General features: G+C 42.0%; 1 protein-coding gene across 1 annotated transcript; it reads right to left on the bottom strand.

Annotated features, from left to right (window-relative positions):
• Positions 1-5,424: 5,424 nt before the first annotated feature.
• LOC115829213 (G2/mitotic-specific cyclin-B3-like) lies at positions 5,425-9,675 on the bottom strand. The gene is made up of 11 exons (XM_030793274.1): positions 9,601-9,675; positions 9,401-9,487; positions 9,046-9,146; positions 8,742-8,889; positions 8,466-8,573; positions 7,967-8,059; positions 7,611-7,748; positions 7,089-7,244; positions 6,250-6,399; positions 5,989-6,119; positions 5,425-5,509 (listed from the first exon to the last, which is right to left on the bottom strand). Exons 1-11 carry the CDS (start codon positions 9,673-9,675, stop codon positions 5,425-5,427), a joined length of 1,272 nt encoding a protein of 423 aa, XP_030649134.1.
• Positions 9,676-12,483: the final 2,808 nt, after the last annotated feature.

Below are 12,483 nucleotides of genomic sequence, written 5' to 3' on the forward strand. Positions count from 1 at the left end.
TTGTCTGCATTGGCGTCATGGGGTGGGTCTCTGGTTTAGCACAACTCCAGAAGCAGGGGATCCAACAGAATGTACGTGTGGCAGCTAAAGGAAAGAATCTCATCTCACAAAAACAAGGGAAAAAAAAAAGAAATAAAGAAAGACGGTTGACTACGCTTCCTCATGCGTTAGGTAACTGACAGTGATCAAAAAAAATGATGCATGTATTTAAATATAATAAAGGACATCATTTAAAAAAAACAAAAACAAAGGTCGTTCCAAGGTCATTCAGCCGTGGGCATCGCATATTTTGCTCGGATATAGTAATGTATCAGGATCAGTACAAGGATCAAAGGTCCCTGGTTGTCACGGATCAACCGTAGCCGAGGCATTTCTTCATTCATGTTGAACTCGCTAGTCACAGTTTGCATAGTCTGTCTTCAAATGTGAGTATGACATCGATTAGAGAAAAAAAAAGAAGTGTCCCTAACTGACACTTACTACATTACAAACTCTAGTCCTACTCAGCTACAATCTCTGTAGTTCAGTAGACAGAGCAGAGTTTTGTGTTGGGGCCTAGAGGAGTCTCAGAAATCTTTGCTGTTTGTTGTAATCTCCCTCACAGGGCAGTACTCAACAATGTACTCAGAGGAGTCGGAAAAGAACAGCTGCCTACAGTCCACGGATCTCTTCTTAAGGTTTAAAACGCTTATCCTGAGAGAAGGTTCAGTATCTGTTAAGCCTGCTGGGACGAGCAGTTGTGGAGACAGTAGTTCTAGAATCTTCATCCTTTATTTATGTATGCATGTATTTATTTATTTATATTTTTTTATTCTTATCAGGCCATAAGGGTAGCATAGTGAGAGCCATTAAGACATTCAGCTGGAGACTGCATGAACTGTCTTGAAAAGTCTTGGTGTCGCAAAGAGAATGTCATGTGTAGAAGAGTCGTGCTGCTCCAAGTCACATGATGAATGACGCGGAAGTTTTCCTTAAAGCTTATATTTCGGTTTGCAGACATTTCATTGGAGGAGATGCTTGGTTGAGTAACAGCAGAGGAAAATCATACAAGATGCTCCCAGAAGATACTGATCCAAGGGGAAAAAGGGAGAGAGAGAGAGAGAGAGAGAGAGAGAGAGAGAGAGAGACATATTTGAAAAGATCTCCACAGATAACGCCTGCAAGATAAGCCTGGAGTTTATTGGATTGTTTCCTCATTGAAAAACTGTAGAACCAAATCATGCTTACACACCAATCCAAACAGATCTGACTGTCCTTCCTTCACCCCATAGCAGTAATGGCCGAGAGTTGAAAAGTTCACGCCTGTGTTTTATGTGAAGTCTCTCTGAGGACATGTGTGAAGCCGTTTTTCAGACTGTGAGCAAAAAAAAATGCCATTGCTGTGTTTTAGCATTTCCTCTACGTTAAAAAAAAACTAACTAAAAATTAAACTATAAATATGTAAACTATCCATAAGTAAACTATGAATATGTTGCTGGATTTATTCAATATGTAAGGCTATGTGTGATACTCCCTTATAATTTCTTTTTCCTGTTTCTTAGCCCCTGCAACAACTCGTTTCAGTCAGGTAACTTAAACACTACTATCATCAGTCAAAGAGTTTCTGCTCTTTTCTTGATCTTCTGACACACAGATGTTGGCTTGGAACGAGCAGAGAACAATGCTCAACCGTCAGTGGCTCTCCCATATCTCACCGCTGGTTCTCGCTCTAAAACAACCCAAGGTCAATGAGTATAACGTTGTATTATTAGACTAATTTTTAAACAAAGCCCTACCTATGTTAATGTGTAGGTGAGCGGCAGGGAGAAATAGCAGGATATGACCCGGTATATGTCATACAATCCGCCTGAACGGGGAGAAAGGTGCTATGTTCACCTGCTAACTATTAGCCCACCAACACTCTAGCCTATGTACAGTTTGCGGTAGATGACAGGTGAACTGTGTGGAGTGAAAGATCATTTAAGTTGGCAGATAAGCATTCATAAACGGTTTTTTTTTTTGTTGCGGTGTGTCCTCGTAACATCTGAACATCTTTGGACTGTTCGGTCTTTGCTCCTGCTTCATTGTTCTCATATCACATTTCGGCTATTCAAATTTTAAGCTGACGTGTCAGAACATGTTTCTTAGGTGTGCCAAGACTACTTAAATAACGTATAGTTTTCAACATCCAGTTAATTGAGCCACGAATCTGTAACTGCACGTTTGATTAGCGTGCGTAGAGAGCAAGACGGAAGACAAAGGAAACGTCGAATGTGGAATGGCGCCTCTGAACTGACGAGTTGGGAAAATTCTTGGTTCTGCGTCTTGTTTCACTGCATACCTTGCGAGGAGAGGCAAGAACAAAGACAACTCGTGAAAAATAAATTAATTAATTAAAAGGATACATTGTGGTATCATGGCACGATCCTTTTAACAGTTTCATATTCGTGTTTAGTCAGCATCGGTTTATTCAAAACTTAACACAGCATGGAAGATGACCTAAGTCAAAATTGTCTTCCGCTGGACCACGGTAAATATTTAACCGTTTAACTGAGTTTATGTTTGGTCGAACTTTAACAAGACGAAAGGGGGAAAATTCCCTTGGCTCTGCACCCAAGCATAGCGTTTCAGTCCCAAGCATGTGATGGTACCGGTGTCACCATCAAGGAATCAAACGCAACTCTATTGTATTTATAGCAAGCAAGGATGTAGATGGGTCATCTTTTCCAAGGAAATACGGAGGGATTTTTTCTTTTTTCATTTGAGGTAGCTCAGCAAATATTTAAAAGTAAATATCTCACTATGAATGTGTCAACACTGAATGAGTCATAAATTAATAGGTTTAGACGAGAGGGTCGCTTGGATCTATGGTATTTGAATAAAAACAGGTGCCACTCTTTTTTTTCCCCCCTCTTCAAGGACATAGCATCAAGTCAGTGGCAGAATGCCACTGAATAACCAAATCAACATGTTCAATGGTACATTATGTAAACGGACTACAAGAGAACGAGACGTGCAAGTGCGCACAGTTTCCCGGGATGAACTAGCTCACATTTTGCCTGCGGCCACCTGCTCATGAAGATTCTCCGCGCTCCGACGGCCTTAATGACATAACCGGTCTTTTGAAAATCTGGTGGCTTCGGTCATTCACTGTTTTACGCATGTCTGCCTGTTACCTTAGTTTCAGTTGTCACCTGCAGACTCACGTTACTTCCACGGATTTCAAGCGGTTACCTTGGCAATGTTTGTTTGGTGGACAACGGCACTCAGAGACATTTTAACCCAAATGACATTCAACGATCTGTTCTTACCTGAAACACCGTTGTTAATTTAACCTTATACGGAATTAACATGATAACATGAAACGTGCAACACATAGCCCACATCACATTTTGTAAGCATTTTTTTTCCGAATACTCTAACAAAATCTATGAATTTAGACTCGAAAATGCAGTTAGTGGACAGCCAACACTGACTTTGCATAGCTCGAGACATCTAATAGTTGGACATTGTAAAACATCGCAGTATTGTAAATGCAGGACAGGGTAACCTAGAGAGTTACATGCATGCAAGATTTATCCATCACTTTTTTCCCTCCTCGGTAATCTCAGCCATTATTGAAGTATGAAGTACTTGGCACATAGAATAAAGACTAGCCTACCTCAAAATTTACATAGTACAACAACAACTAGAAAACCGGTTCATTTTACATAAGGAGCAGGGAGGTTGGGAACATTAGCGGTGAGAAGTTTCCCCTAGGTTATCAAACGCCCGAACACCGTAATTAACTTCTTTGGAAGAAACACAAGAGAAACCACAGAAGATCAAAATGCAGCCAAACTAGAAACCGAACGATAGTTTCTGGTAAGACTGCGAAGCTCTTGAGTGCAACGCGTTCTGATTCATCCTCCTGCTATGTCATGCCCCCCGGTGATAATTTAGAATTCCTCCATCTGTCAACGCCTTGGGGGCCTGCACAGCATACAAACACACATAGTGCGAAAGAGAGAGTAAGCTTATTAATATACACGTAAGCGAGTCTGTCAGCCCCCCCACCCCGCATCTCACCTCCGCCCATTTTTTCTGAGTACCACATGACTGTTTTGTTGTATTCCCTTGTCGGGGCGTCTGGCCGGAGTGAACATATCTGACATATCCAGGACGACGAAGCTGATTTCTCGGAGTGGGCAGAGATGGACTCATGACGGCGGAAGTTGTCAAGTTTAATGCCAAACGACACAAGGTGTGCGGGAAATATTTCATTCTGGATGTCACTGTGTCTTATGATGGAACACGTTCCCGTCACTTTTCTCTAATGAAGATTCACTTTCTTTTAAAAATGAACAAAAATGTAGTTTCATCGTAGCCCAGCTGCATAAAGAAAATAAAAATGGTTTTAAAGAAGTATTTCTTTCCATTAAACCCAAACATTTAATGTCCACACACACAGCAAATATAGGCTACTGATTCTGAATCCATTAATTAGACTATAGCCTGAAATCGCTGGTTGTTATTGTTGAGTATTGTTAAATTAGGTTATCTAGTTTTACATTAAATGAAGTATTTAAGGAAGACATTTTCAGAGAAATGTAAATTCTAAATATTAGAAAGTATCTGTCATTTCCGAATTCAAGAGTATACATCAGTATTTAACTGAAAGTCAAGGTGCGACCTCTGTAATGAACGCTTTACAGGCAAGCCAACGTTGTCGGCAGCGCCCACTACTGGACAAAATGAAGAAGTGACCGTCATGCCTTCCAATAACGGTTTTTTGACTTATATTTAGAGGCAGTAGCACTCATTTATTCATTCATTTTGTAAGCCACTTATCCTAATCAGGGTCGCGGGGGGTGCTGGAGCCGATCCTAGCTCTCATTGGACGAAAGGCGGGAAAACACCCTGGACAGGTCGACAGTCATATCAAATCGATTTAAGCCAAAGGACAGAACACTTTTATTTTCAAAGCATTTACAGTCATACAAAAAAAAAAAAAAAAAATTTACATTATTCTCAGAAGAACAAGGAGTTTCCACGTTAAAGGACATGATGAACTACATTATAAAATACTTTTTTTGAAACAAATAACAGTGTAAAACAAACAAACAAAAACAGAAATTAGCTCACAGAAAAACACGTAATATTATAACTGGCATAGCACATGCATGAGAAATTTAGCATTTCTCTTTGTATGAATTTTTTCCTTGATGCTCATCTTTATTTTGTATAAAAAAAAACCCATACATGTTTACTTCATATTATACTTCATAATATTCTTGTCAGTTTTTACTTTATTTGTAGAGAACTACCACAGGGTTTTTAATCTTCAGTCTGACAAGCTTAAATCTACCACAAAATTATTTTCATCTTCCACAGGTTGTTAAATACATTAATGTACATTAAAATAAATAACTTATTTACAAACGTTTCAGAGAAATACATTGCAAGTCACTTAGCATTCTCTTGACCTGTAAGTGCTTCCTCCAATGTCTTAGCGTCCACCAGAGGGATTTTAGCGACTTCAAAGAAAACTCTGCAACAGATATTTATAAAATAATATCATAACTCATTTATCCTATTTATAAAACAATGCACAAAAACACGCATTTTTACTGCTTTAAAGAGCATACGTTATTACTGTTGACAAATGATTTAATTTTTAGAAGAAAAATTTGAAAGGAGATAAAGGAGATTCAAACACTATTGACTTCAGCCTGTTTGGGCTTTCCTTCAGTTCTAACTATCAGTTCATAATAACACTGGTGACTCCCACTGATTAGTCCACATAAAAAACACACAAAAACACAAAGCCTGCAGTGTGACTGAGAGAGAGAGAGAGAGAGAGAGAGTGTGTGTGAGAGAGAGAGAGTGTGTGTGAGAAAGAGAGAGAGAAATTCAGATGAGTGGTGTTTCTTTTTTTTGTTGTTGTTGTTGTAAAGAAGATTAATTTCTGTGAACAGCAGTACAAACAAAATCAGAATTTAAATCGGTGTCTGTAAGCTCTATCCTTACTTGTGGGAGTATTTGCTGTTGACGGCTCTCAGTTTGTCATCCGCAGGCTGCTCCAGCATAGAACGCAGCCTTCGCACCAGAGGGCCGAGATCCCTCGACGTGTACCCGCTGTGGTACTCCAGGATGGCGGTCTAAAAAGACAGGAAAACCAAAAAGGGTTTTTGTCTTCTCTCCGATTCAGAAAGAAGTGTGTATAAAGGAGTAAATCTGCATGTGTTAGAAAACAGAGGGCAACAGTGTGTGTGTGTGTGTTCCCCTTACCCATCCTCCGAGGCCCTTGGTGACGAGGGCGAGGAACAGACAGGCTGATGCCAGGCGTGATGCCCTCTCTGGTACCAGCTCCAGCTCCAGCAGACTCAGCTCACACACGTACCGTGCCAGGGTCAGCGTCTCCATGTTGGCACGTGCCACCTGAGCAGGCAGGGAGAGCCCCACCCCACCCCACCACCCAAAAAAAAAAAAAAAAAAAAATCAGCACTGTATCGTTCACACATCCCATTAAAAAACAAACAAGCACAAATCAGAGAACGCATCCGAAACACCCGGGTTGCACCCCCAAGGTACTGCCCCCACGCGTCGCTTTATTCGTCACATTCAGTCAATTCATTCTTCACGCATCTGTTTGCGACACGTGGGGTTTCAGCGGCTGGCGCTTGCGCACTGGAAGAACGATTCAAACGTACGCCCTTAACGGGAACGAATACAATTCCTTCCCCTCCCACGTCTCTCTGATCGTCAGAAGAGCACAGCTGTAGAGTATAGGACTGCAGACCCACGTCTCTCTGATCGTCAGAAGAGCACAGCTGTAGAGTATAGGACTGTAGACCCACTTCTGTCTGTCTGCGGTTCACCCTCTTGCTTCCTTCACTTTTTTCTTGCATTTGAATCTGGTCTAACACTGAACTTAGCTGTGGTACTCATGCCATAGTCATCTCCTCAGAGGATACAGGCCTGGTTTGTATTTTCCCTGCTCTGTATGAAACCATCTGCTAAGTGAGTAACTGTGAATGTACAGAAGCCCCGCCCACGACAACAACCCTCGTCGTTTTGGTTTGAGATCCATTAAAAACATCGGGGTGGGGAGTGGGGGGGGTCCTTACCCTGGCGTAGCGTCGGAGGAAGCGGTACGGAATGGGAATGTTGATGTCGAAGTTGAGCCCCTGCAGAACGTTCCTCTCCATGGCGATGAACTCGTGCCTCTTGTAGGCGTCGTCGCAGATGTAGAGGAAATCGTCTAGGCAGGGAGGACACCTTTCCTTATGAGGAACAGAGGAGAGACATTTATTTACCAAAGATTTATAGTCTTTATACAATCACAGTGGGCTGAAACTGGGGATGCGGAGCTTTAGTTTAAAAGAACTGCACGATGGAGACCCCACTCATAAACACACCCAGTCACCGCCAGTGACTACCGTCATACGAGCGTGATGTGCAAGCTCCCCAGAAACTCTTATGGAGTACTCAACACACAAATAAACAAATCGCTATTCCTCCATCCCATCTGTCTCCAGTTTGATATGCACCCCCACACACACACACAAACATGCAAACACACGTAAGGAGCTACACATCACTAGTTTTGAATACATGATTCATCTTGAGTAGTGCTCCTCTTGGCTCACCTCAAACTTGGCTGCGATGAGCATGGAGGCAGAGCCAATGAGCTGCAGAGATTCTCTCATGGCCACAGTGGTGGACAGGTAGTGATCAGTCAGCTTCACCGCCAGGTACAACGTCTCATGGTTCAGCTCAAAGTTCTCCTGTCCACACAAAGACGAGAGAGAGAGAGAGAGAGAGAGAGAGAGAGAGAGAGAGACAGACACACAGAGAGAGAGAGAGAGAGAGAGAGAGGTGCGCTCAGAACAACACATAGCGATGTAAAAACATGGATAAGCACAGAGAACCATCCAGAACAAACTGGAAAGCCAGGAAGGGGGACGTCAAAAAAAAAAAAAAAAAACAGGAGGGGGGTCTTCACCTGGACCTCAACCATCCAGTCAACCAGAATGCCCCTCATGTCTTTATTCAGATCAGGCTGATTGCTCATGTAATCCGTCAGGATAAACTTCTCCTGGAGGAGGACAACAAAAGTAAACATGATTGTTTAGAGAGTTCATAAGAGTTATCTGACACAGTGCAAATATATGACTAGGTGTGTAACAGCACATGTTTTCACAGCCTAAGGCTCTGTGCAGGATAAAGCATGCATTTGGAACCTACAATTTTCCATGGGTGCAAGGGCTAATGCGGTCTACTCAAACTACACACCAACAATAATGCAATTTTCACACGGACAGAAGCACATCCAGAAGTAGTTTTGATCATTTAAGAAGCTAATTTAGCGCATATGTCTTAACATGTGCACAGACATAGGTTTTTGCACCGTCACACCCCCCCCCCCCCCCCCCCCCCCCCCACCAAAAATCACATTCAGCAACATTTATCTCGACGGTATTCGATTTTCTTTTCTTTTTCACCTCTCTGTCCTTCAGGTAATCGAAGATGTCTTTGGCATACTCAGGTGTCATGCAGCAGTCTCCCGCCTGCTCCTTATCGATGTCAAACTCCTCAGGTACCCGGCCCTGCTGCAAGCAACACGAAGCAAAGCACAAAGCTTCAACAACAAATCAACCACTGTCATTCAACACACATGGAGTCAGTCCCATGAGAGTATATTCAGTCTCTCCTGTGCAATGACAGGCGCAGGTTCAAGGGGATCCTAAATGAGCTGAACAGACCTTTGGGGTCCTCACCTGGTCTCCGTGGCACGGAGAAGACCCCAACTGGGGCTCTTCTTCCTCCACCACCTCCGACGGGTGCGCTTTGACCTCCGTCAGGGGTTCGGTGACCTTCGCCTCCACCTGTTTAGGTGGTATCTCAAATGACAACACCTCCGAACAGCTGGGGAAACAGAGAATTGAAAAGACCTGTCAAACATACGACGAAGAATGTTTGAACTCCAGTCAATCTGTAACTATGAAGTTACAGCTTTGGCTGGTTGTTTCTCTGAAACAGTCAGAACTGCAGCAGACGATTAATTAACTGGCGAATCATTACTCTTTCAGCTTGGCATCACTTTTGATCGCCACTTTGCTCTTCTGTGACTTTTTGACAGCTGTCTCATTCTTGGCTTGGGCTCCAAGTTCGGCGTTTTTGGCCTGTTTGGGCAAAAAGGGAGGTATTAGAGTGATTACTAAAAGTAACCACAAAGTCCCGTAGTTACAGCGCTTCATTAAATAAATATCTGTTGAATTTACTGGTAGCAGGCATCACAGAGCTAACTGTTAATGCATCACGATCTACCACAATGCAAATTTGAACCGATCAAGAGGCACCAGGATATGATCAGCCTAGTTTCAAGTCGGAAGTTAAATCGGGAGATAAATTTACATGGAAGGTTTCACCAACTTACATTTGTTAGATCAACAAAGGCAGATCTTTTCTTGGGAGCCCCTTGCGGAGAAGAAGGGGCTCGCTTGACAACATGCGCGTCATCTTCCTGAAATATTTGAAGTGCAAATACGCAGAGAGAGAGAACAAAGTTAAAACTAAGAAAATTATCAGCCCTTTTCAAGCAGGATGCTTTGTTATTATGTTACGCGACAGACGTACCTGGTTCGCCGGTCCCTTTGCCTTGCCTCGGAGCTTACAAACAGCGCTGTTTTTTCTTCCCCGTTGAACGGGCATGATTTCCGAACGACGTTACAGTTACAACTCAAGATCTTTGTAATGAACGGCTGTGAGAAGTGAATGAAGGGTTAGTTAATATCTGATCCAGACAAAACATCAATCGAAACCATGGTCAGTGTTTGGTCGCTGGTTGACAGGTAGACCAACAATGCAAACAGGGGGTCGGGCTAATGGAACTAGATTAAACAAGATTGCTGTTACCGTGTGATGTTTAAAACCAGTCTCACCGATTTTTAATATCTTTCAAGATTTCGTCCAAAGCCTTCAAAAGGAGGTTTCCAAACGTTTGTCAATGACGATGAAAACCACAGGAATATTTTAGAAAAACTTCAAAGAGCCGAGTTAGCTAGGCAATTTGAAATCCGTACATTTTGTTAGAAGAAGTAGACAGATGATGCCGATTGGACCATCGCTACAACACTGACCAATAAACATGTTTGATCGAGAGCCGTCATAAAACGTCATCATGAGGCGTGGTCATCCGGAATTTTAAACTGATAACGAGCCATTTGAGTTTGAGAGCATTTCCAACGTTTAGTGGAACAGCTGCAATTAGCGCGTTTTCCAAATTTAGTTTGATTTGCTTCCAGACATTATTTGATTGTCAGCACAGATAGGATAGATAAATCTGCCTATGTAGTTAATTTATCGTTTAATCTCTGAATTGTTACATTCTTGCACATTCAAATAGCTATTATGTTTTTGTTTTTTTTGTTTTTTTACCGCAGGCACTTGGAAGTAAAAACACGACTTGAACAGCAATCAGAAAAATGACATCAACTCGGTTTTCTTCGCTTAGTAAAGTAATACCACGACAATAGTGGGCAGAAATATACATACCACAACCAGTAAATGGTGCCTTCACGGCATTCCTCCGAATCACTAGAGGGCGCAATTTGTCTTTGAACCCCAGTCTGGTGTAAATAAATGTCCAGTTATGACGTTTGAACGGTGAACACAATATTCAAGTCTTTTTAACCCCTTCAAGAAATGTGTGCTGTGTGTTCTTGGCAAGTAAAGATATAGTATAATAACATAGTATCAATATCGAAACGTAGTTAACAATTTATATCGTGTGGAACAGACACAGCCTCACATAAAGTTAATTCCCCCCCCCCCCCCCCCCCCCCCTCCTCCCTGAGCTTACTGACAAATAGGCAGGCAGACAGATATTTAGATAAGGTGACCGAGACGAATGAGTAACTGAATGCTGTAGACTGACAAATTAATAGGGGTGTTTTAAAACACCCAAGTACGGTGGGACTGGAAACCTGAGAGGCACGGAATGTGGAATGGTTGCTGTTCCTTCCTGCTCTTGGCACTAACCCCTTTGCACGCGGTTTTTCTCTTTGCACCTCTTTTCCCATAGATCCCGTGTTTGATGCGCAGCTGCAATGTGTGTACACAGGATATGGTTCCACTGGTTCAGGACACAGCTGTTGTGAAAAACTAACTGGGAAATCTGGAGAAATCTACACGGTCCACATATGTTGTGGTTATTGTTGTTTACCACTTTGTTTTGGTGCTAATGTATTTCTTTTTGGGTCTCCCCAATGATTCTGCATTCAGGATTATTGTATTTTCAAGTCCGTGAAGACCCCACAATCCCCAACCCCCCCCCCCCCCCCCGGTGGAAATGATATAATATGCCAGATAACAGTATCCACTACCTGAATAATGAAAACATGTGTACTTGGTACATGTACAAGGAAAAGCACCTGCAACTCACAGCAAACTTATTGACCCTCCCTACACTTGGCTTTCTTCAACCTCTCTCTCTCTCTCTCTCTCTCTCTTTCTCTCTGTCTCTGTCTCTGTCTCTCTCTCTCTCTCTCTTTCTCTCTCCAACAACTTTGAAGAACTTTGCAGTAGAAAGAGCATCAACTGAACATATATAATGCATTTTTTCCAACTGAAAAACAGACAAAGATATAATAGCATTTTTGTTGTGCTGTTCTCTCCCTCTCTCTGTCATACTTAACTGTTCACTCGAACTTTAACAGTCAAATGTGGAAAAATAATGTAATGAAATGTTGAATCTTAGTCAACGGAAACATATGATTTCATTTTTCAAAATTTATTTGGCTGCACTTGTTTAATAACCAAATACGTCATCTACAATAGCATTAGAGTTTCTCAGCTTTTGCTCTCTGTCTCTCTGTCTCTCTCTCTCTCTCTGTCTCTCTTCCTGTGAAGCCATGACAAAACTGCGTGGGTGTGAGGATTCAGGGGGCAGCCGTTTTGGCCTCATGCCAGCCAGCGTAGACATCTGGATCCCATCGTTCACCTCCGCCCACACTGGTTTTGGGAGACACATAACAGTTACATGCTATCATGGGGAAGCAGATATATGGATTTAAAAAAAAAAAAACCCACAAAGATGTACACTTTATGATAAATGTTTGAATTAAAGGTGGAAATGATTAACTGTTGTGTAAAGAATAACTGACAAACACAGTAATAAACATGTCTTTATTGTAATGAATTGAGGACGAACGAGGAATACATCATTTGTGCGTTACTTACTGCTCTCGGATTACACGGCAAATTCACCAGTACTGAATTAACTCTGACAGTGAAAAAAATCAACTCCGGTGAGTGTATACCAGTATTAACACTATCAGAGTTAATTTAACACTGGTGAATTTGCTGTGTAGCTGCATTAAAAGAACAGGCCTTTTGGCATTCAACTGTACCCTTATATAATAATGACTGACTGAGTCAAAGGATATGGTTATTTAATAAACCGTCTGCTTCCTGTTGATGTATGTTCTACTTATGTTTCCCTCGACCCAGCTTATATCC

Source organism: Chanos chanos, chromosome 16 (genome assembly GCF_902362185.1).
Source record: "Chanos chanos chromosome 16, fChaCha1.1, whole genome shotgun sequence".
NCBI lineage: Eukaryota > Metazoa > Chordata > Actinopteri > Gonorynchiformes > Chanidae > Chanos > Chanos chanos.

Excerpts from the sequence above, each read along its gene's own strand:
- LOC115829213 (XM_030793274.1), bottom strand. The coding sequence starts at position 9,675 with ATGCCCGTTCAACGGGGAAGAAAAAACAGCGCTGTTTGTAAGCTCCGA. Across the intron at positions 9,488-9,600 it reads CAAAGGGACCGGCGAACCAG|GAAGATGACGCGCATGTTGT; the intron begins GTACGTCTGTCG and ends CAAATATTTCAG. Across the intron at positions 8,060-8,465 it reads ATTACCTGAAGGACAGAGAG|GAGAAGTTTATCCTGACGGA; the intron begins GTGAAAAAGAAA and ends GTCCTCCTCCAG.